The sequence below is a fragment of the Sebastes umbrosus genome, chromosome 10 (genome assembly GCF_015220745.1).
Source record: "Sebastes umbrosus isolate fSebUmb1 chromosome 10, fSebUmb1.pri, whole genome shotgun sequence".
NCBI classification, from domain to species: Eukaryota; Metazoa; Chordata; class Actinopteri; order Perciformes; family Sebastidae; genus Sebastes; species Sebastes umbrosus.
The window spans coordinates 54,167-75,000 of NC_051278.1; the positions used below are offsets into that span (position 1 = coordinate 54,167).

General features: G+C 47.6%; 1 protein-coding gene across 1 annotated transcript in view; it reads left to right on the forward strand.

Moving 5' to 3' along the window:
* The window catches only part of bcl2l11 (BCL2 like 11), a 28,467-nt gene that overhangs the window by 4,196 nt on the left and 3,437 nt on the right, over positions 1 to 20,834 (forward strand). Inside the window, exons 2-3 of the mRNA XM_037783235.1 lie at positions 1,949 to 2,325; positions 11,997 to 12,124. Coding sequence (XP_037639163.1) covers positions 1,949 to 2,325; positions 11,997 to 12,124 — 505 coding nt within the window. The remainder of the gene's footprint in view (positions 1 to 1,948; positions 2,326 to 11,996; positions 12,125 to 20,834) is intronic.

Sequence of the window (20,834 nt, forward strand, 5' to 3'; positions counted from 1 at the left end):
CTCTCAGCCTCTCAGCCTCTCAGCCTCTTAGCCTCCTCTCAGCCTCTCAGCCTCTTAGCCTCCTCTCAGCCTCTCAGCCTCTCAGCCTCTTAGCCTCCTCTCAGCCTCTCAGCCTCTTAGCCTCCTCTCAGCCTCTCAGCCTCTTAGCCTCCTCTCAGCCTCTCAGCCTCTCAGCCTCCTCTCAGCCTCTCAGCCTCTTAGCCTCCTCTCAGCCTCTCAGCCTCTCAGCCTCCTCTCAGCCTCCTCTCAGCCTCCTCTCAGCCTCTCAGCCTCTTAGCCTCCTCTCAGCCTCTCAGCCTCTTAGCCTCCTCTCAGCCTCTCAGCCTCTCAGCCTCCTCTCAGCCTCTCAGCCTCTTAGCCTCCTCTCAGCCTCTCAGCCTCTTAGCCTCCTCTCAGCCTCTCAGCCTCTCAGCCTCTTAGCCTCCTCTCAGCCTCTCAGCCTCTTAGCCTCCTCTCAGCCTCTCAGCCTCTTAGCCTCCTCTCAGCCTCTCAGCCTCTCAGCCTCCTCTCAGCCTCTCAGCCTCTCAGCCTCTCAGCCTCCTCTCTCCATGTTAATATAGATCCTCCAGCCTCGTCTGTCTCTCTCTCTCTCCGTTCAGCAGCAGGAGGTGCCGACGAGCCGCTGAACGGATCTCCTTAAACATTTAACATCTGATCACCTGATCTGGTGATCAGGTGATCAGATGATCAGAGGACCTGTTAGCCGTTGTTCTGGTGTTCTGGTGATCTGGTTCTGGTGTTCTGGTGCCGGTGTTGCTCTCGGCTGAAGATGCCCCGTCGGTTCGTTCTGGTTCTGGTTTCTCTCCGTGCCTCCTGACCCGCTTTAACATGTCTCCTAGTCGGACTCGGATCTGCACCGGAACCCCCAGAGAGAGTTTAGACTCTCATAGACTCTCATCAGACCGGAGGACCGGAGGACCGGCACCGGGTCCGGTTACAGCGGGTCTGGCCGCTGTTTCTCCGTGCGTAATGACGCGTAATGACGCGCAATGACTCTCAGAATAGGCGAATGCGTAAAAAGCGAAAGGAGAGTGTTTCCAAGCTGTGTAACTGTGTTCTGTCGGCTCATGGAGACTCTGGTTCTGAGATCCAGTTGTTAATAATGTGAGCTGGTTTTGGTTCAGAAGTACAAGGAGGAGAAGGAGGAACCCTCTGAGCTGAGAACCCTCTGGTTAGGAAGCTGAAGTTCAGTCTGTAGGTCAGTCTGTAGGTCAGTCTGTAGGTCAGTCTGGACAAACAGGAAGCGACTCAGAGTCTCTTTATTAGAAGTTCACTGATAAAACTGAAAATGAAGAAGATGTAAATATCTTTATTGGTTTTAAATAAAGTGACTTAAAAAAATAATATCTGCATAATAATTTACTTTGATTCAATAAATTCCGATTTATGAGCAGAAATGTTCGTTTAAGATGATTTAAGATGATTTACTGGATTCTGGTCCGCTGAGACGGATCCGTCCAGACTGATTATTATTATTATTATTATTATTATTATTATTATTCTCAACAAGTCAAAAATCTGCTGCAATCAGCAACTTCTAGGATCAGCAGTGATTCATGGAGAGACCTTGGTCTGGTCAGCTAACATTACTGCCAAGCAGCTGAAATATAGAGTGATGTTGTGCTTTTAGCTGACGTGTGTCTCCTCACTGTGTTGAGCGATGCTCCTTCATGTCTATGTAGAGCGAGCACAAGCGCCAGCAACAGGACGCTGACTTTAGTTGACTTAATGGCCACAGGTGAAGCTGTTAACAAGACATTTAGGATTCTTACATAGAGCCCCTTTAAATGAGAGAACCCTGTAAAGTTCTAAAGGAACCCTGAACCTCCAGACCGGTCCAGATGTGACATGCTACTTCACATCAAGCTGCTGTTCCAGATGCAGCTGGATGTGAGGTGGCTGGAAGCTGGAAGCCCAGACTGACGGTTCCTCTCTGTTCCTCCAACAGGCCACCAAACCCGTCCGATGGCTCGACCCCAGTAACGGGCCCACCGGGGACCGGAGGAGGAGATCCAGCTCCGGAGCGGAGCTTCGGCCGCCTCGACTCCACCGGAGGAGGAGAGCCGGACTCTCCGTCCTGGGTCAGAACCAGAACCAGAGCCGGCTCCCCTGTGGACGGCCTCGGCGTGTTCCAGACCAGGTCTATATTCCAGCTCCCCCGCCGAGCCTCCAGCGGATACTTCTCCTCCGACGGAGACTCGGTACCGAGCTCCCCGCGCTGCCCGAGGCCTCCGACGGCTGACAGAGCGACGCAGACACCGAGTCCCTCTGGACAGCTGGTGCAGCACGCCATGCAGCGCCTGGCTGAGGCGCAACAGCAACACGGTGAGCAGAACATACTGAACACATCACCAGCAGCACGGTGAGCAGAACATACTGAACACAACACCAACACAGAAGCACGGTGAGCAGAACATACTGAACACATCACCAGCAGCATGGTGAGCAGAACATACTGAACACAACACCAACACAGAAGCACGGTGAGCAGAACATACTGAACACATCACCAGCAGCACGGTGAGCAGAACATACTGAACACATCACCAGCAGCACGGTGAGCAGAACATACTGAACACATCACCAGCAGCATGGTGAGCAGAACATACTGAACACAACACCAGCAGCATGGTGAGCAGAACATACTGAACACAACACCAACACAGCAGCATGGTGAGCAGAACATACTGAACACATCACCAGCAGCACGGTGAGCAGAACATATTGAACACAACACCAACACAGCAACACGGTGAGCAGAACATACTGAACACAACACCAACACCAGCAGCACGGTGAGCAGAACATACTGAACATAACACCAACACAGCAACACGGTGAGCAGAACATACTGAACACAACACCAACACAGTAGCACGGTGAACAGAACATACTGAACACAACACCAACAGCATGGTGAGCAGAACATACTGAACACAACACCAACAGCATGGTGAGCAGAACATACTGAACACAACACCAGCAGCATGGTGAACAGAACATACTGAACACATCACCAGCAACATGGTGAGCAGAACATACTGAACACATCACTAGCAGCATAGTGAACAGAACATGCTGAACACAACACCAACACAGCAGCACGGTGAGCAGAACATACTGAATACAACACCAACTGCATGGTGAGCAGAACATACTGAACACAACACCAACACAGCAGCATGGTGAGCAGAACATACTGAACACATCACCAGCAGCACGGTGAGCAGAACATACTGAACACAACACCAACACAGCAGCATGGTGAGCAGAACATACTGAACACATCACCAGCAGCACGGTGAGCAGAACATATTGAACACAACACCAACACAGCAACACGGTGAGCAGAACATACTGAACACAACACCAACACCAGCAGCACGGTGAGCAGAACATACTGGACATAACACCAACACAGCAACACGGTGAGCAGAACATACTGAACACAACACCAACACAGTAGCACGGTGAACAGAACATACTGAACACAACACCAACAGCATGGTGAGCAGAACATACTGAACACAACATCAACACAGTAGCACGGTGAACAGAACATACTGAACACAACACCAACAGCATGGTGAGCAGAACATACTGAACACAACACCAGCAGCATGGTGAACAGAACATACTGAACACATCACCAGCAACATGGTGAGCAGAACATACTGAACACATCACTAGCAGCATAGTGAACAGAACATACTGAACACAACACCAGCAGCATGGTGAACAGAACATACTGAACACAACACCAGCAGCATGGTGAACAGAACATACTGAACACATCACTAGCAGCATAGTGAACAGAACATGCTGAACACAACACCAACACAGCAGCACGGTGAGCAGAACATACTGAACACAACACCAACAGCATGGTGAGCAGAACATACTGAACACAACACCAACAGCATGGTGAGCAGAACATACTGAACACAACACCAACATCATGGTGAACAGAACATACTGAACACAACACCAACACAGCAACACGGTGAGCGGAACATACTGAACACAACACCAACATCATGGTGAGCAGAACATACTGAACACAACACCAACATCATGGTGAGCAGAACATACTGAACACAACACCAACATCATGGTGAGCAGAACATACTGAACACAACACCAGCAGCATGGTGAGCAGAACATACTGAACACATCACCAGCAGCATGGTGAGCAGAACATACTGAACACAACACCAACACAGCAGCATGGTGAACAGAACATACTGAACACATCACCAACACAGCAGCATGGTGAACAGAACATACTGAACACAACACCAACACAGCAGCATGATGAACAGAACATACTGAACACATCACCAACACAGCAGCATGGTGAGCAGAACATACTGAACACAACACCAACAGCATGGTGAGCAGAACATACTGAACACAACACCAACACAGCAGCATGGTGAACAGAAGATACTGAACACATCACCAGCAGCATAGTGAACAGAGGATACTGAACACATCACCAGCAGCATAGTGAACAGAACATACTGAACACATCACCAGCAGCATAGTGAACAGAACATACTGAACACATCACCAGCAGCATAGTGAACAGAGGATACTGAACACATCACCAGCAGCATAGTGAACAGAACATACTGAACACATCACCAGCAGCATGGTGAACAGAACATACTGAACACATCACCAGCAGCATAGTGAACAGAACATACTGAACACATCACCAGCAGCATAGTGAACAGAACATACTGAACACATCACCAGCAGCATAGTGAACAGAACATACTGAACACATCACCAGCAGCATAGTGAACAGAACATACTGAACACATCACCAGCAGCATGGTGAACAGAACATACTGAACACATCACCAGCAGCATGGTGAACAGAACATACTGAACACATCACCAGCAGCATAGTGAACAGAACATACTGAACACATCACCAGCAGCATAGTGAATAGAACATACTGAACACATCACCAGCAGCATAGTGAACAGAACATACTGAACACATCACCAGCAGCATAGTGAACAGAACATACTGAACACATCACCAGCAGCATAGTGAACAGAACATACTGAACACATCACCAGCAGCATGCTGAACACAACTGATGATTATATTGCTGACATGCACGCACGTGGATTACATCCCAGAGTTCTCAGGCGTGATGGAGTGACGAATATAGAAGAGAACTAACTCTGTCCATCGCTGCAACACACTTTATTACTCTAAAGAAATCACCTTTCTCTGTCTTGTTGCTGCTGTTACTGCAGCAACAACAGCAGTAACAGCAGCAGCAGCAACAGCAGTAACAGCAGCAGCAGTAGTAACAGCAGCAGTAACAGCAGCAGCAGCAGTAGTAACAGCAGCAGCAGCAGCAGCAACAGCAGCAGCAGTAGTAACAGCAGCAGTAACAGCAGCAGCAGCAGCAGTAGTAACAGCAGCAGTAACAGCAGCAGCAGTAGTAACAGCAGCAGTAACAGCAGCAGCAGCAGTAGTAACAGCAGCAGCAGCAGCAGCAGTAACAGCAGCAGCAGTAGTAACAGCAGCAGTAACAGCAGCAGCAGCAGTAGTAACAGCAGCAGCAGCAGCAGCAACAGCAGCAGCAGTAGTAACAGCAGCAGTAACAGCAGCAGCAGCAGCAGTAGTAACAGCAGCAGTAACAGCAGCAGCAGTAGTAACAGCAGCAGTAACAGCAGCAGCAGCAGTAGTAACAGCAGCAGCAGCAGCAGCAACAGCAGCAGCAGTAGTAACAGCAGCAGTAACAGCAGCAGCAGTAACAGCAGCAGTAACAGCAGCAGTGGCAGCAGCAGTAGTAACAGCAGCAGTAACAGCAGCAGCAGCAGTAACAGCAGCAGCAGCAGCAGTAGTAACAGCAGCAGCAGCAGCAGCAGCAGTAACAGCAGTAACAACAGCAGCAGCAGCAGCAGTAGTAACAGCAGTAACAGCAGCAGTAACAGCAGCAGCAGCAGCAGTAACAGCAGTAACAGCAGCAGCAGCAGCAGCAGTAACAGCAGCAGCAGTAGTAACAGCAGTAACAGCAGTAGTAACAGCAGTAACAGCAGCAGTAACAGCAGCAGCAGCAGCAGCAGCAGTAACAGCAGCAGCAGTAGTAACAGCAGTAACAGCAGTAGTAACAGCAGCAGCAGTAACAGCAGAAGCAGTAGTAACAGCAGTAACAGCAGCAGTAACAACAGCAGTAGCAGCAGCAGCAGTAACAGCAGCAGCAGTAGTAACAGCAGTAACAGCAGCAGTAACAGCAGCAGCAGTAGTAACAGCAGCAGTAACAGCAGCAGCAGTAGTAACAGCAGTAACAGCAGTAGTAACAGCAGCAGTAACAGCAGCAGTAACAGCAGCAGCAGCAGCAGCAGCAGTAACAGCAGTAACAGCAGTAGTAACAGCAGCAGTAACAGCAGCAGTAACAGCAGTAACAGCAGCAGCAGCAGCAGCAGCAGCAGCAGCAGTAACAGCAGTAACAGCAGCAACAGCAGCAGTAACAGCAGTAACAGCAGCAGCAGCAGTAACAGCAGCAGTAACAACAGCAGTAGTAACAGCAGCAGCAACAGCAGCAGTAACAACAGCAGTAGCAGCAGCAGCAGCAGCAGTAACAGCAGCAGCAGTAGTAACAGCAGCAGTAACAGCAGCAGTAACAGCAGTAGTAACAGCAGCAGTAACAGCAGTAGTAACAGCAGCAGCAGCAGCAGTAACAGCAGCAGTAACAACAGCAGTAGCAGCAGCAGTAGTAACAGCAGCAGCAGCAGCAGTAGTAACAGCAGCAGTAACAGCAGTAGTAACAGCAGCAGCAGCAGCAGTAACAGCAGCAGTAACAACAGCAGTAGCAGCAGCAGTAGTAACAGCAGCAGCAGCAGCAGTAGTAACAGCAGCAGTAACAGCAGCAGCAGCAGCAGCAGTAGTAACAGCAGCAGCAGTAGTAACAGCAGCAGTAACAGCAGCAGTAACAGCAGTAGTAACAGCAGTAGTAACAGCAGCAGCAGCAGCAGTAACAGCAGCAGTAACAGCAGCAGCAGCAGCAGCAGTAGTAACAGCAGCAGTAACAGCAGCAGTAACAGCAGTAGTAACAGCAGCAGCAGCAGCAGTAACAGCAGCAGTAACAGCAGCAGCAGCAGCAGCAGTAGTAACAGCAGCAGTAACAGCAGCAGTAACAGCAGTAGTAACAGCAGCAGCAGCAGCAGTAACAGCAGCAGTAACAACAGCAGTAGCAACAGCAGTAGTAACAGCAGCAGCAGCAGTAACAGCAGCAGTAGCAGCAGCAGCAGCAGCTTCCTTTATCAGAGAGCTGAGTGTAGGGCGGGGGCTGCTGGTGTTGAATGTTAACAATGATAGCAAAAAGATGAACAGAAACAGACTCAGGATGTTGATCTACTCCCTCGTTCTCTCCCACTAGAGCTTACTCATCATGTTTCCACTACTACTCTCTCTCTCTCTCTCTCTCTCTCTCTCTCTCTCTCTCATGAGTCAGTGTTTGTTTCACATTCTGATTTATTGACTAATCCTCACCTCACCTCTCTGTCTGCTGATCCGCGGAGAGAAATCTGACAAATTCAGGCTGAAACATGCCGATCCAGAAGACATGAGTCCTCTGAGCTGCTGCTTTCATTCCATCACTGTTCTGTTCCTCCTCTTCTCCTCTTCATGGAGGAGTTCACCTTCAGGGCTCTCTGCAGAGAATCTCCTTCGGTTTGGATAGGGATGCACCGATACCACTTCATTCAGACCGAGTACAATACTTCCATCTGGGTACTCTCCGATACCGAGTACCGATACGAGTACTTCTCTGTACCTAAAGAGCCTCGTTAACAGCCAGCTGGAGGGTGTGAGCGACACACGGCAGGCTGGGGAGTCCCGCATACGAGGCGGTGCGCCGCCACCGGCTCTAGGTCGGCTTGGAAAGGCTCGGGGCGAAGGTGCTTCCCGCAGCTTTACAGCGCTCCCCGCCCGGACCTCACCGCACCGTGGACAAAGGGCTCGCTGTGCCATCTTTCCTCGCCGGGGAGGTGGTCCTGTAGGGTCTGTAGGTCCTGTAGGGTCTGTAGGGTCTGTAGGGTCTGTAGGGTCTGTAGATCCTGTAGGTCCTGTAGGGTCTGTAGGGTCTGTAGGTTCTGTAGGGTCTGTAGGGTCTGTAGGGTCTGTAGGTCCTGTAGGGTCTGTAGATCCTGTAGGTCCTGTAGGGTCTGTAGATCCTGTAGGTCCTGTAGGGTCTGTAGGGTCTGTAGGTTCTGTAGGGTCTGTAGGGTCTGTAGGTCCTGTAGGTCCTGTAGGGTCTGTAGGGTCTGTAGGTCCTGTAGGTCCTGTAGGGTCTGTAGGGTCTGTAGGTTCTGTAGGGTCTGTAGGGTCTGTAGGGTCTGTAGGTCCTGTAGGGTCTGTAGGGTCTGTAGGGTCTGTAGGTCCTGTAGGGTCTGTAGGGTCTGTAGGGTCTGTAGGTCCTGTAGGGTCTGTAGATCCTGTAGGTCCTGTAGGGTCTGTAGATCCTGTAGGTCCTGTAGGGTCTGTAGGGTCTGTAGGTTCTGTAGGTTCTGTAGGGTCTGTAGGTCCTGTAGGTTCTGTAGGGTCTGTAGGTCCTGTAGGTTCTGTAGGGTCTGTAGGTCTGAGCTGGTTCTGATGGAGCCTCTACAGTGTTAGTTGGACTCATTGTTCTCTTCTCACAGCTCTGATCCGGTTTTTATTTAGAATCACAAACAGAGCAGAGCCTGAATACTGAATACTGAATACTGAATCCTGAATCCTGAATACTGGATACTGGATCCTGAATACTGGATACTGGATACTGAATACTGATGGTATCTGGTGACGTCGTCGTCTCGTCTTCAGAACATTTCACTAATTTGTTTTTCTCAGATTCTCTAAGTTTTGGAGACATTTTTGTTCCAGATGCAGAAACTTCCCTCTAAAAGGTTTAACCTCATCCTGTTCCTCTCCGTCCGGCTCTGCTCTCTAGAACAGCTCCACTGAGTCTCTCTTTATTCTCTCTGTTCTACTGCTGCAGCCACACGGACCAGAGACCACACACAACACACTGAGTGTGTGTGTGTGTGTGTGTGTGTGTGTGTGTGTGTGTGTGTGTGTGTGTGTAGCAGTCATAATAGACCTGCAGGTCTTTTGTGAGCTGCAGACTGAAACCCTTCGTCTCTCATTCAGTCCACTACGTCCATCAGATCATCAGATCATCAGATAGGAGATAACACACACTGAACGCTGCTCTTTAGTGTGTTAGAGAGCCAGATAGGAGGATCCCTTTATCATCCTGTTGTTGTCGCTCCCTGACAGCGTGATTACAGCTACTGTATATCCTCTCACAACTCCTCCTGCTCCTCCTCCTCTTCCTCCTCCTCCTCCTCCTCCTCCTCCTCCTGGTCCTCCTCCTGCAGGACGATCACGGTGATCTCAGGTCCATCTAACATATAAGCTTCATGTTAAAGTTCCTGTCTGTAACTTGTTCCAGGTATAAATCATTGCTGGTCGGTGTCTCATGGTCTCTCGTGTGTCTCCGCTGTTCAGACTCAGACTCCAACACAAACTCCAGTGAAGCACCAAAACCTCTTGGTTGTATCTAGTGAAGCTGTTAAACAGTGTTGGCCGGTCGGAGGACGCGGGGGAGACCGTAGCTTTGGTCTCCAGGACCGGAGTCTCTGCTCCTCTGCTCCTCTGCTCCTCTGTCTCCCTTCACTCACACACCGTGCTCCTTCTCTCTCTCTCTCTCCACCTCTCACGTGCATGCTGCTCACTCCACACTGCAGAAGAGTTAGTTTAGCTCTGAGAATATCTAGTGAATGTTCAGTGGACGTTTGTGCAGAAATAACTGCTGCAGCTCCTCCAGACCAACAGAGGTTTCCCGTGTCTTGTGAAGTGACGGGGCTCCGCAGAGAGAAACGTTATCGTCTCCGACCAAAACTCCGTCGTCTCCCCCGTTCCCTCCGGCCGCGGTCGGGAGGCTGAGGCGGGAAAAGCCAACACTAGGATCAGCATTGATTCATGGAGAGACCTTGGTCTGGTCAGCTAACATTACTGCCAAGCAGCTGAACTATAGAGTGATATTGTGCTTTTAGCTGACGTGTGTCTCCTCACTGTGTTGAGCGATGCTCCTTCATGTCTATGTAGAGCGAGCACAAGCGCCAGCAACAGGACGCTGACTTTAGTTGACTTAACGGCCACAGGTGAAGCTGTTAACAAGACATTTAGGATTCTTACTAACAGTCCCTTTAATCTCCCTCCAGCGTTCTGAAAGCACACATAGTGAAGACGTGAGACGGCTGGTTGACAGATATGTGAATACGAGCATCAGTGAGTTCATCTCTGGTCCATTAGTTGGTGTCTCCAGTTATCAGATGACACAGTGTGACTGGTAGGAAACAGCGAGTGATCCGTGCTGGTATGACGGACTGATGTGTGAACTTTGTTTAAATATCAGAGGATGTGAGAAATATTAAGTCTGGGTTTCATAACGGCGTTCATGAGTCATACGTGGAGATCGGTAAGAGGTCAGAGCTTTCATATACTGTTCATATCCACGTACTGTTGACTGAAAACATCACAGATGAACCACGGAGACACACTCAGGTTCAGTCAGCCGGTCAGCTGGGAGAGGGTTAATTCACTACGTATTCACTATGAGACACACATTTCATATTTAATATGGGGGCTGTGTTCCAGAGAAGTAAATTCTTTAAGTTGTACTCATCTATCTTAATAGTTTGTCACAGTAAATATAAAAATATAATGATGGTTTTGCATCCCCGCGTGCGGAGCCTCTACAGCCCACACCGTGCACGCCACCCCCAACTGCGGCACTCCTCCACTAAGTCAGGGTTCTTGGCGTGCTTCCTCTCATTCGCTGCAGCAGGACCACCTGGTTGGTTAAATCAGAGAGCAGCACTCTGTCTGGTCTCAGGGGGGTTTCCGTGATGTGCTCTGGGAATCGGAGCTGCTTCCTCAGGTCAGCCTTGATCTGCCAGTCCGGTGTGTTTCCAGAGTCCCACCGCCCCCTCCGGCTGCAGGGCTGGGGCTTCTCCGCTGCCTCCCCCGCCTCGCCGGTCGGGGGAGGCTTACTCTGGGTGCTGCCGTTGGAGACGGCTTCTGCCGTCGCCTTCAGCACCTGGTCGTGGCACCATGTGTAGCGTCCGTCTCCCAGGGCTTTGGGGTTACAGCTGAGGACATGTTCTAGCGTTCCTCTTCTGATACACAAAGGACATGATGGCGTCAACCGTCTGCTCCTCCGCTCCTTTTTAGTTATTTAATCTCCTCTAAATGTTTCTGCCGTTTCACCTCTGGTCATGAGGGCTGGGTCAGGACCCAAAGAACTAGATCTACCGGTCAGTCTTCGTTCCTCCTCACACCTATGGTCATGAGGGCTGGGTCAGGACCCAAAGAAAGAGATCGCGGGTACAAGTGGCTGAAATGTGTTTCCTCAGGAGAGTGTCTGGCGTCTCCCTTAGAGATAGGGTGAGAAGCTCAGTCATCCGTGAGGGACTCGGAGTAGAGACGCTACTCCTTTGCGGATACTCCCTTGCTACTCCCTAAGGATGCCCCCCCCCCGGGCGCCTCCCTTGGGAGGTGTTCCAGGCACGACCAGCTGGGAGGAGGCCACGGGGAAGACCCAGGACTAGGTGGAGAGATTATATCTCCACTCTGGCCTGGGAACGCCTCGGGATCCCCCAGTCAGAGCTGCTTAATGTGGCCCGGGAAAGGGAAGTTTGGGGTCCCTTGCTGGAGCTGTTGCCCCGACGACCCGATCCGGATAAGAGGTTGAAGATGAAGACCTACTTTTAATTTGACTTTTAATTCTCAGGACAGAATGATCCTCCCCTCTGGTATCAACTAGTATTCATCAGGTTTTATTCCTTCATTCATTTCCTGTCCTCTAACAGGAAGAGCAGCAGAGGAGGGATCTCTCTCCTTCAGGACGAAATGGACGATAACATACCAATAGAGACGGTCCAGACTAACAGCTGGTGTCTCCTCTCTGTCTCTGTTTCAGGACGTCCTCCCAGCACGCTGCACCCAGAGGACGCAGCAGAGGACATGCAGGCGGAGGCCATGCAGGCGGAGGCCGTCGGACGAGAGCTCCGACGCATCGGAGATGACTTCAATACACTTCTGCACAGGGTCAGTGATCATACACACACTCTTCATCCATCTATCTGTGTGTGTGTGTGTGTGTGTGTGTGTGTGTGCTGCTCCCAGGTCTCCGTGGGTCCTGAGGGTCTAAGGGGGGGATAGCGTGCAAAGAAACCTGCTGATGTGCCATCAAATGCAGGGAAGAAGAAGAAGAACAAGACTGCATGCTGAGCAAATGTGGCGACCCGTTCTCACTCCCAACTCGTTAAATACCGATGCACCGAAGAGCCCGTGACACACAACTCACACCAGGCAGCAGCAAAGGACACGCAGTCCCCGACGCGCCGCCCCCGACACGCCGTCCCTTAAACGCCGCCCCTGACACGCAGCCCCTTCTGAGAGCAGAGAGATACGTGTGTGGATGTGTGGCGAGACTCAGTGTTAATAAGAAGCCGACCACCTCACGGTACCGCCAGCTGGGAGCTGGGATCTGGTTTTAAAGTCACGCGTTGGAGGTCTGAGCTCTCCGAGTGACATTCTAGTTCTGTTTTATTATTAAGATAAGATAAGATTAATCCCCGGGGGAAATTCAGCTGTCAGAGCAGCAAAGCACAGCTACAGAGGTACAGGTGTACTAGATGATAAAAACAATAAATAGAGATACAGAATATACATAGTCAATATACATAGTGAATATACATAGTGAATATACATAGTGAATATACATAGTCAATATACATAGTGAATATACATAGTCAATATACATAGTGAATATACATAGTGAATATACATAGTGAATATACATAGTGAATATACATAGTGAATATACATGGTCAATATACATAGTGAATATACATAGTCAATATACATAGTGAATATACATAGTCAATATACATAGTGAATATACATAGTGAATATACATAGTCAATATACATAGTCAATATACATAGTGAATATACATAGTCAATATACATAGTGAATATACATAGTCAATATACATAGTGAATATACATAGTGAATATACATAGTCAATATACATAGTGAATATACATAGTGAATATACATAGTCAATATACATAGTGAATATACATAGTGAATATACATAGTCAATATACATAGTGAATATACATAGTGAATGACATAAAGTGTATCATCCATCAATAAAAAAATGTAGTGTACAATAAATGTGCAATTAAAGTGCACCAGTGGTTAGAAGAGGTGGTTGCAGGTAGATGCATGTCTAAGTTTAAAGTCCTCATAGTTCTCATATGGGGGGGTGAGCCTTGGTTGTGGAGTCTGATGGCTACCAGCATGAAGGACTGACCCAGCATGAAGGACTGACCCAGTGTGAAGGACTGACCTAGCATGAAGGACTGACCCAGCAGGAAGGACTGACCCAGTGTGAAGGACTGACCCAGTGTGAAGGACTGACCCAGCAGGAAGGACTGACCCAGCGTGAAGGACTGACCCAGCATGAAGGACTGACCCAGCGTGAAGGACTGACCCAGCGTGAAGGACTGACCCAGCAGGAAGGACTGACCCAGCGTGAAGGACTGACCCAGCATGAAGGACTGACCCAGCAGGAAGGACTGACCCAGCGTGAAGGACTGACCCAGCATGAAGGACTGACCCAGCATGAAGGACTGACCCAGCAGGAAGGACTGACCCAGCGTGAAGGACTGACCTAGCATGAAGGACTGACCCAGCAGGAAGGACTGACCCAGTGTGAAGGACTGACCCAGTGTGAAGGACTGACCCAGCAGGAAGGACTGACCCAGCGTGAAGGACTGACCCAGCAGGAAGGACTGACCCAGCGTGAAGGACTGACCCAGCAGGAAGGACTGACCCAGCAGGAAGGACTGACCCAGCGTGAAGGACTGACCCAGCAGGAAGGACTGACCCAGCAGGAAGGACTGACCCAGCATGAAGGACTGACCCAGCAGGAAGGACTGACCCAGCATGAAGGACTGACCCAGGCACTGTGTTGTTATATTACTATATTATTATATCCTCTCTCTCTCTCTCCTTTGTCCTCATTTAATCCAGCCTCTCTCTCAGTTAAACATTTACTCATTGTGTGTGTGTGTATGTGTGTGCATGTTTGTTTTCAAACATCTGTAATGGTGCTCAGGATGGTGTGTGTGTGTGTGTGTGTGTGTGTGTGTGTGGTGTGACAGTCTAGTGTCCGTGACAGTGTAGATTCATTATGGCTCAGCCCTGTGGTTAAAGAACTCACAAGGTCTAATTATCCTGCCAAAAAACACACACACACACACACACACACACAAACACACACACACACACAAACACACACACACACACACACACACACACACACACACACACACACACACACACACACACACACATTGTCCTGCAGACAGAAATAGCTGAGGATGGTTGTTGACCCGTCGGCTGCTGGAGTGTTTCTGTTTGTGTTTTAGTGTGAAAGTCAGAGAGTCAGATGAAGACGGTTTAAAGGTTCCATATCAGCTCATCTTCAGGTTCATACTTGTATGTGTGTTCCTACTAGAACATGTTTACCTGCTGTAATGTTAAAAAAACTTTATTTTCCTCATCCTGTCTGTCTGAATATACCTGTATTCACTCTCTGTCTGAAACGCTCCGTTTTAGTGCATTTCAACAGAATTGTGTTGCTAGGCAACAGCTTGGGTCCATGTTTACTTCCTGTCAGCTGATGTTATTCACATCCACTGCAACAGGAAATAAACTGGGACACATTTAGAATGTTTAAAACCTTTAATGGTCTAAATATTGTATATTGTGACATCACAAATGGACAGAAATCTTGACGGCTTGTTTCAAACGCACAATTTCTGAATACGGGCTGTGTGTGTTTCTCCGTATATTGAAAGTTTTGATAGTTTAACAGTATTTATAAAACACTTAAACCTGCTTTATAATATAAAAGACATGAAAATCTCACTTTTTATAATATGGGACCTTTACCTGTGAGTTTAGAGAGCGTTCCTGTTTCCATCAGTGGAACACTAAACTCTGAAAACATTTAGTTGTAATGAACTTCTGACAAAAAAAGTTCTTCTCTTGAACTAACCACTGAAGGTGTCTCCCTTAAGGACTCCCTGAGAGGAACTACGGTACACACCTTCAAGGGTTATTTTCATGTATGCATTTGCATCACCAATAAGAACGCTGAAGTGGCGTAAGCCGGCCGGCGAGTTCACTATGTTCACTACAAGCTCTCTTATTAGCTTTTTTAGTAATATAAGAACAAACAACTCCGTTAAATAGCTGATTTCCTTCACTTTCTATGCATAAATCACCTGGTTTCTTTTATTTTAGAGCATGATGCCCACATTGCAGAGTGAAAACTGAAGGTGTGATGATTGTGAGTGGACATCCAGCAGAGTAATGACAGCTTTTGACAGCTTGGTGGACACACCAGAGTCAAACAAAGAGCAGAGAGAAGCTTGCTGGACTGTTTTTCCAGTCACAGCTTGGCCACAGATGTAAATGATAATGTGCAGACAGAAGTTTACATGTACTGACATTTAAGTGGTTTTATTCCTCAGTCGTGGCCAGAGACATTATGTCTTCAGGTTCTCTGTCTGTACGTCCATCTCATTCTCCTGAATGTGATACTTTAGGAACGCCTGGAGGGAATTTCTTAAAATTTGGCACAAACTTCCAGTTGGACTGAAGGATGAACTGATTAGAGTTTGGTGATCAAAGGTCAAACATGTTTTTGGCCATAACTCAATGTTACGATCCCGGACGAGCCCCCAAATTATGTTACGACCCCAAGACAAGCTTGTTGTGGAGGTCGAACATAACCACACGAATCAAGAGTTTTCAAAAAAATACAGGTTTTTATTTCAGTGAAACACACGCAAATAAGTGACCAATAATTAACCCAAGAGCTGAGTTAAGTAATAAATCAAACTAACACCTATAGTTGCCCCAAAACTAAGTGAACTGGTGAGCCGGCAAAAAGGAACAAAAGAGGGGAAGCCACCTCAGCCCAGCTCTTCTAGAGCCGGCAGAACCGGGTGCTTCCCTCGACCCCTGAACAACAGAACCCCAAACTAAACCCTGACAAACAGAAACAAAACCACGAAAACTAGACAACCGGACTAGCCAGAAAAAGATAAAGAACGTAACACCAAAAAACTACATGTGGTCACTCTACACTGCTGCTACCAGGCCAGGCCAGGCCAGGCCAGGCCAAAACAGGCCTGGCCTAGAGTTAGGCATGAGACAGGATCAGCATGATCAGAAGGTAGGGGGGGGTTACGGTTAGGGGGGGGGGAGCTTGTAACACTCAAGAATTAATATGCTAATTATGACAATTTAACACAAATGTGTAACAGGATAAAATGATGAAGTGATGATATTTATAGACAGATGTTGATGTAAACTGACACTTGACATGTTGGAGGAGGCATCCAGCCTTGAGGCGGTGAATCTTTTTATGCTCGAACAGCAAGAGAAGTTCTTCAGTTTGGGGAGGTTTGCATAGTGCCTCTTAGTTTGCATTGTGTGTGTGTGTGTATGTGTGTGTGTGTGTGTTTAGAGAGCTATTTTGAGCAGCAGCGTAGTAAGTTGTGGTGACCAAACACAATCACATGAGCTCTGACTCAATGTTTCCACTGTTAAAGACCAGAAGAAGAAGAGATGAGCTGTAGAACCGACCGTCTCCAGACAGAAACACAGAAATATGAACATTAGTCCTCTGATTTCATGCTTTGATTTTACAGGTTTTCTGACTAACAAATGTCCTAATTGAATACTGTGTTTTAGCCTTTTCTACCAGTCACACATATTTGACATGACTGCCATCCATTTAGTAAAGCATTCTGTATGTTTAGACGTCCTCTCTGCCAGGTAGACATCGTTTTACATTACATTTTATACAAATTAACTTGCAGACACTTAAAGTTTGGTGGTTTTTCAACCCTATTATCTCATGTTTTTGTGTCTAAGTGACTAATGGCACTGAGACACTAATAACTAATGACTAAATAGTGACTAATCCGTTCACTAAAAGTTCTTGTTTTTACCACTGACAGACTCAGATTGTTCTTATAAGAGTCAGCATGATGGAAATAGTCCTACAGAGAAATAAAACATTTCTCTTTACCTTTCTCTTGATCCGGTCTGTCTGTCTGAACGACTCGTTGTGAAATGTTGCGTCGTCTCCACATTGTAGAAATCATCTAAATATTCAGCCATGATGTTGTAAATCTTTGAGACACCACTACGCTCCGCTCTCTGTCCTCCAACACAACAAACTGTGACAACACCGACACTCCTCTCTCCAACTCTCACTCACATTTACACCGTTGACTTCTGGCAACAAGTCACATGGCACAATGACAAACAGGAAGTGAAAGGTAAAGAGAAATGTTTTATTTCTCTGTAGGATTATTTCCATAATGTTGTCAGACACTGATAATACCACATTGAGCCTGTCGGTGACAAAAACAAGAACTTTTATTGGACGGACGTTGATGGTGAGGAGTTGCCCCGAGCGTTCACATTGCAGCCCGTGAGCAGCGGCCGTCTCCGGCATTCTCAAAAGTTTTCGTCCCCCATCAGTCACCGAGACACAAAAACATGATTAACTTCACTCTAAGGAAACAAATCTGTAGAAAAACAGATAATGTTACCAGGACATTTTCAGTTAAGTTTATGGACATTTTCTTCAACCCCTAAAACGGAACATTTCTGTAGATTTACAGGATATCCTCCGTACCTGTAGCCAAATATCTTTAACCTTTACATTCTGGAGGAGAACAGACGCTAACGCTGCGTTGGTACGTTACCTGTCAGTCTCTGTGGACCACCTGAGGATAAAACTGGAGCTAACTCTACCTGACATCCTCTGAAGTCTCAAATATAAACTTAAACTACGATACCAAACTTAGTCTCAAAATGAGTCATGAAAATATTCCTGTGTATCTGGTAACGTTAACGGTCGACAACAACAGCTGAACGAAACAATAAAACATCTTAACAATTAAACCGACTCTGAGCTAATGTTGAGGTAACGTTGAGCTAACGTTGAGCTAACGTTGAGGTAACGTTGAGCTAACGTTGAGTTCTGAACATTCATCATTAATTGTTGATTTTTTAACACAGAAATGAGAGAAAAGTTTCTACAAATCTCAAATTTGCACTAAAATGTGTGTGATGGTCTCTGCCTCTTCCAACTTTCGCACTAGCGGAGGTTTGTGTTCCCACAATGCAATGCGTATTTAAAAATACGGGTAAAACTCCTGTGGAAAATCAATATAGGAAATCCTTTATATTAACGCAGCGCATCGGCCCGTTCTGTACCGACTTCTCTGAGAGTGTAGGGTCCAGGTTGAAAAATACCAAAGTTACCATATAAAACCTGAGATGGGCGATTGTGAGAGTTGGAATGAACGGAAACCAACGGCTGCCTGAGACTCTAAGACATGGTGGGATGCTAGAAATGGATCTAAACTACACGAGCTGCAGTCATCAGGATCAAACATGAAACTCCTTTAAAGTAGATGTGCAGATATCGTGCCTGAGTTATAGCCTCTCGTCTGATTGGTCGGCTGAAGGACTGTGTAGTTGTCTGATTATTCGGCTCAGTGACTGTGTGGTTGTCTGACTGGTCGGCTCGGTGACTGTGTGGTTGTCTGATTGGTCGGCTCGGTGACTGTGTGGTTGTCTGATTGGTCGGCTCGGTGACTGTGTGGTTGTCTGATTGGTCGGCTCGGTGACTGTGTGGTTGTCTGATTGGTCGGCTCGGTGACTGTGTGGTTGTCTAATTGGTCAGCTCGGTGACTGTGCGGTTGTCTTATTGGTCGGCTGAAGGACTGTGAGGTGGTTTCATTGGTCAGCTCGGTGACTGTGCGGTTATCTGATTGGTCGGCTCGGTGACTGCAGTTGTCTGATTGGTCGGCTCGGTGACTGTGTGGTTGTCTGATTGGTCGGCTCGGTGACTGTGTGGTTGTCTGATTGGTTGGCTGACTTCAGTCTGACTGGTGGATTCTCTGGTTGGTTATCTAGTCGGTGGGTTGGCTGTCTGCCCGCTCGGTCTTCTCCTCAGTCGTGGATGTTTTTGCTCTTTGCTGTTCTCGTATTGCATCACAACAGCACTATTGTGTGCACGTGTATGTGCATGATGGTGCCTGCATGTGTGTGTGTTTGTGTGTGTGTGTCTGTTGAACTACTTGTCAGAAGCCTGCAGCGTCAGCGTGACAGCAGGAAAACAATCAGTGGCAGCAGGTTTTCTATTCTCAGATGATGGACGGGGTTAAACGAGGTAAGAGTTCAGATGAGGAAACTGTTGAGAGGAATGGCCAGGAGTGTTTTGGTGAAACTGGTTCTGGCTTTGTGCCTTCAGTCAGTCAGCTGAGGAGAAATACGACCGATCACCCCGTCGACTACACGGTGGTTTAATCACCCCGTCGCCTCCACGGTGGTTTAATCAACCCGTCGACTACACGGTGGTTTAATCACCCCGTCGACTACACGGTGGTTTAATCACCCCGTCGACTACACGGTGGTTTTAATCACCCCGTCGACTACACGGTGGTTTTAATCACCCCGTCGACTACACGGTGGTTTAATCACCCCGTCGACTACACGGTGGTTTTAATCACAACATGTTAGTTTGTGTCTTGTAGAGAGCCAGCGTAGCTGCTTTCTCTTCCATCCAGTCTTTATCCTGAGCTGAGCTAATAGCCTTCTGGCTCTATAGCTTCATATTTAATGCACAGACAGACACACAGCAAGACAAACTATTCCTTTGAATCCTTAAAGACCAGCTGAGAAACTGTGAACGAGTGTTCAGCTCCTGGTGTCAGACAGCTGATATCTGATGATGATTCATATGAATGAAGTCAGCTGATGATGAAGGAGCCAGCCCAGTCGACAGGAAAACACGCCGGCGTCGTACATTTCTGCAAACCACGGATACGTTAAACGGCGACGTAGTAACAACGAACGACGCACAGAGCAGCTGACGTACGGAGCGACCTTTACTGGAAGTTGTGTGGTGTAATAACGAGTAGAAGAAGACGGGGGACATTTTGCATTTGAGGTCAGAACATGAGAATAATCTGTTAGTTTGAGAACTGTCCTCTTTCCTGTTCATATAGTCAGCTCTCTCTGGGCATCAATAGATGAACACATGCAACATGCAACAGTGAAACAAGCTTTCAGTGAGTTGACTTCATGTCTGGAGACTCCTAAATCCCCCCCGCCCCCCACTCTGCAGCCTGCAGACCATCAGAGAGTTTAACCATCACAGATCACAGATCACAGATCACAGCGGTGATGGTGAGGAAAGAGGACAGAATCTCTGCCAACTCAGAAACCACAGAGCGTCTGTCCGTCTGTCAGAGCTGCTTTAAGGAGAGACGAGTCTCTAATGTACGATATGATAAACGCTGCTGAAAGCTAATTAACATTAATAATAATAACTTTATAGTTGTTCTTTAGTTAAAATCCACTTTATACTCAGAACTAAGGTGAAGCTCTAATCTGTGATGTCCAACGATGAACTCTGGAGGTTGAACTAGAACTAAGACTTCTGCATAGTGTATAGTGTATAGTGTATAATGTATAATGTATAATGTATAATGTATAATGTATAATGTATAACGTATGAAAGGTTGTGGAGGTGTTTGTAGAGATTCTTCGGCCAAACTCAACAGTAGATGATGAGATGAGTCTCAGCTGCGTCCGTCCTCCTCTGGTGTCTCCTTAATGTTGATTTAAAGTTATGAAGGTCATA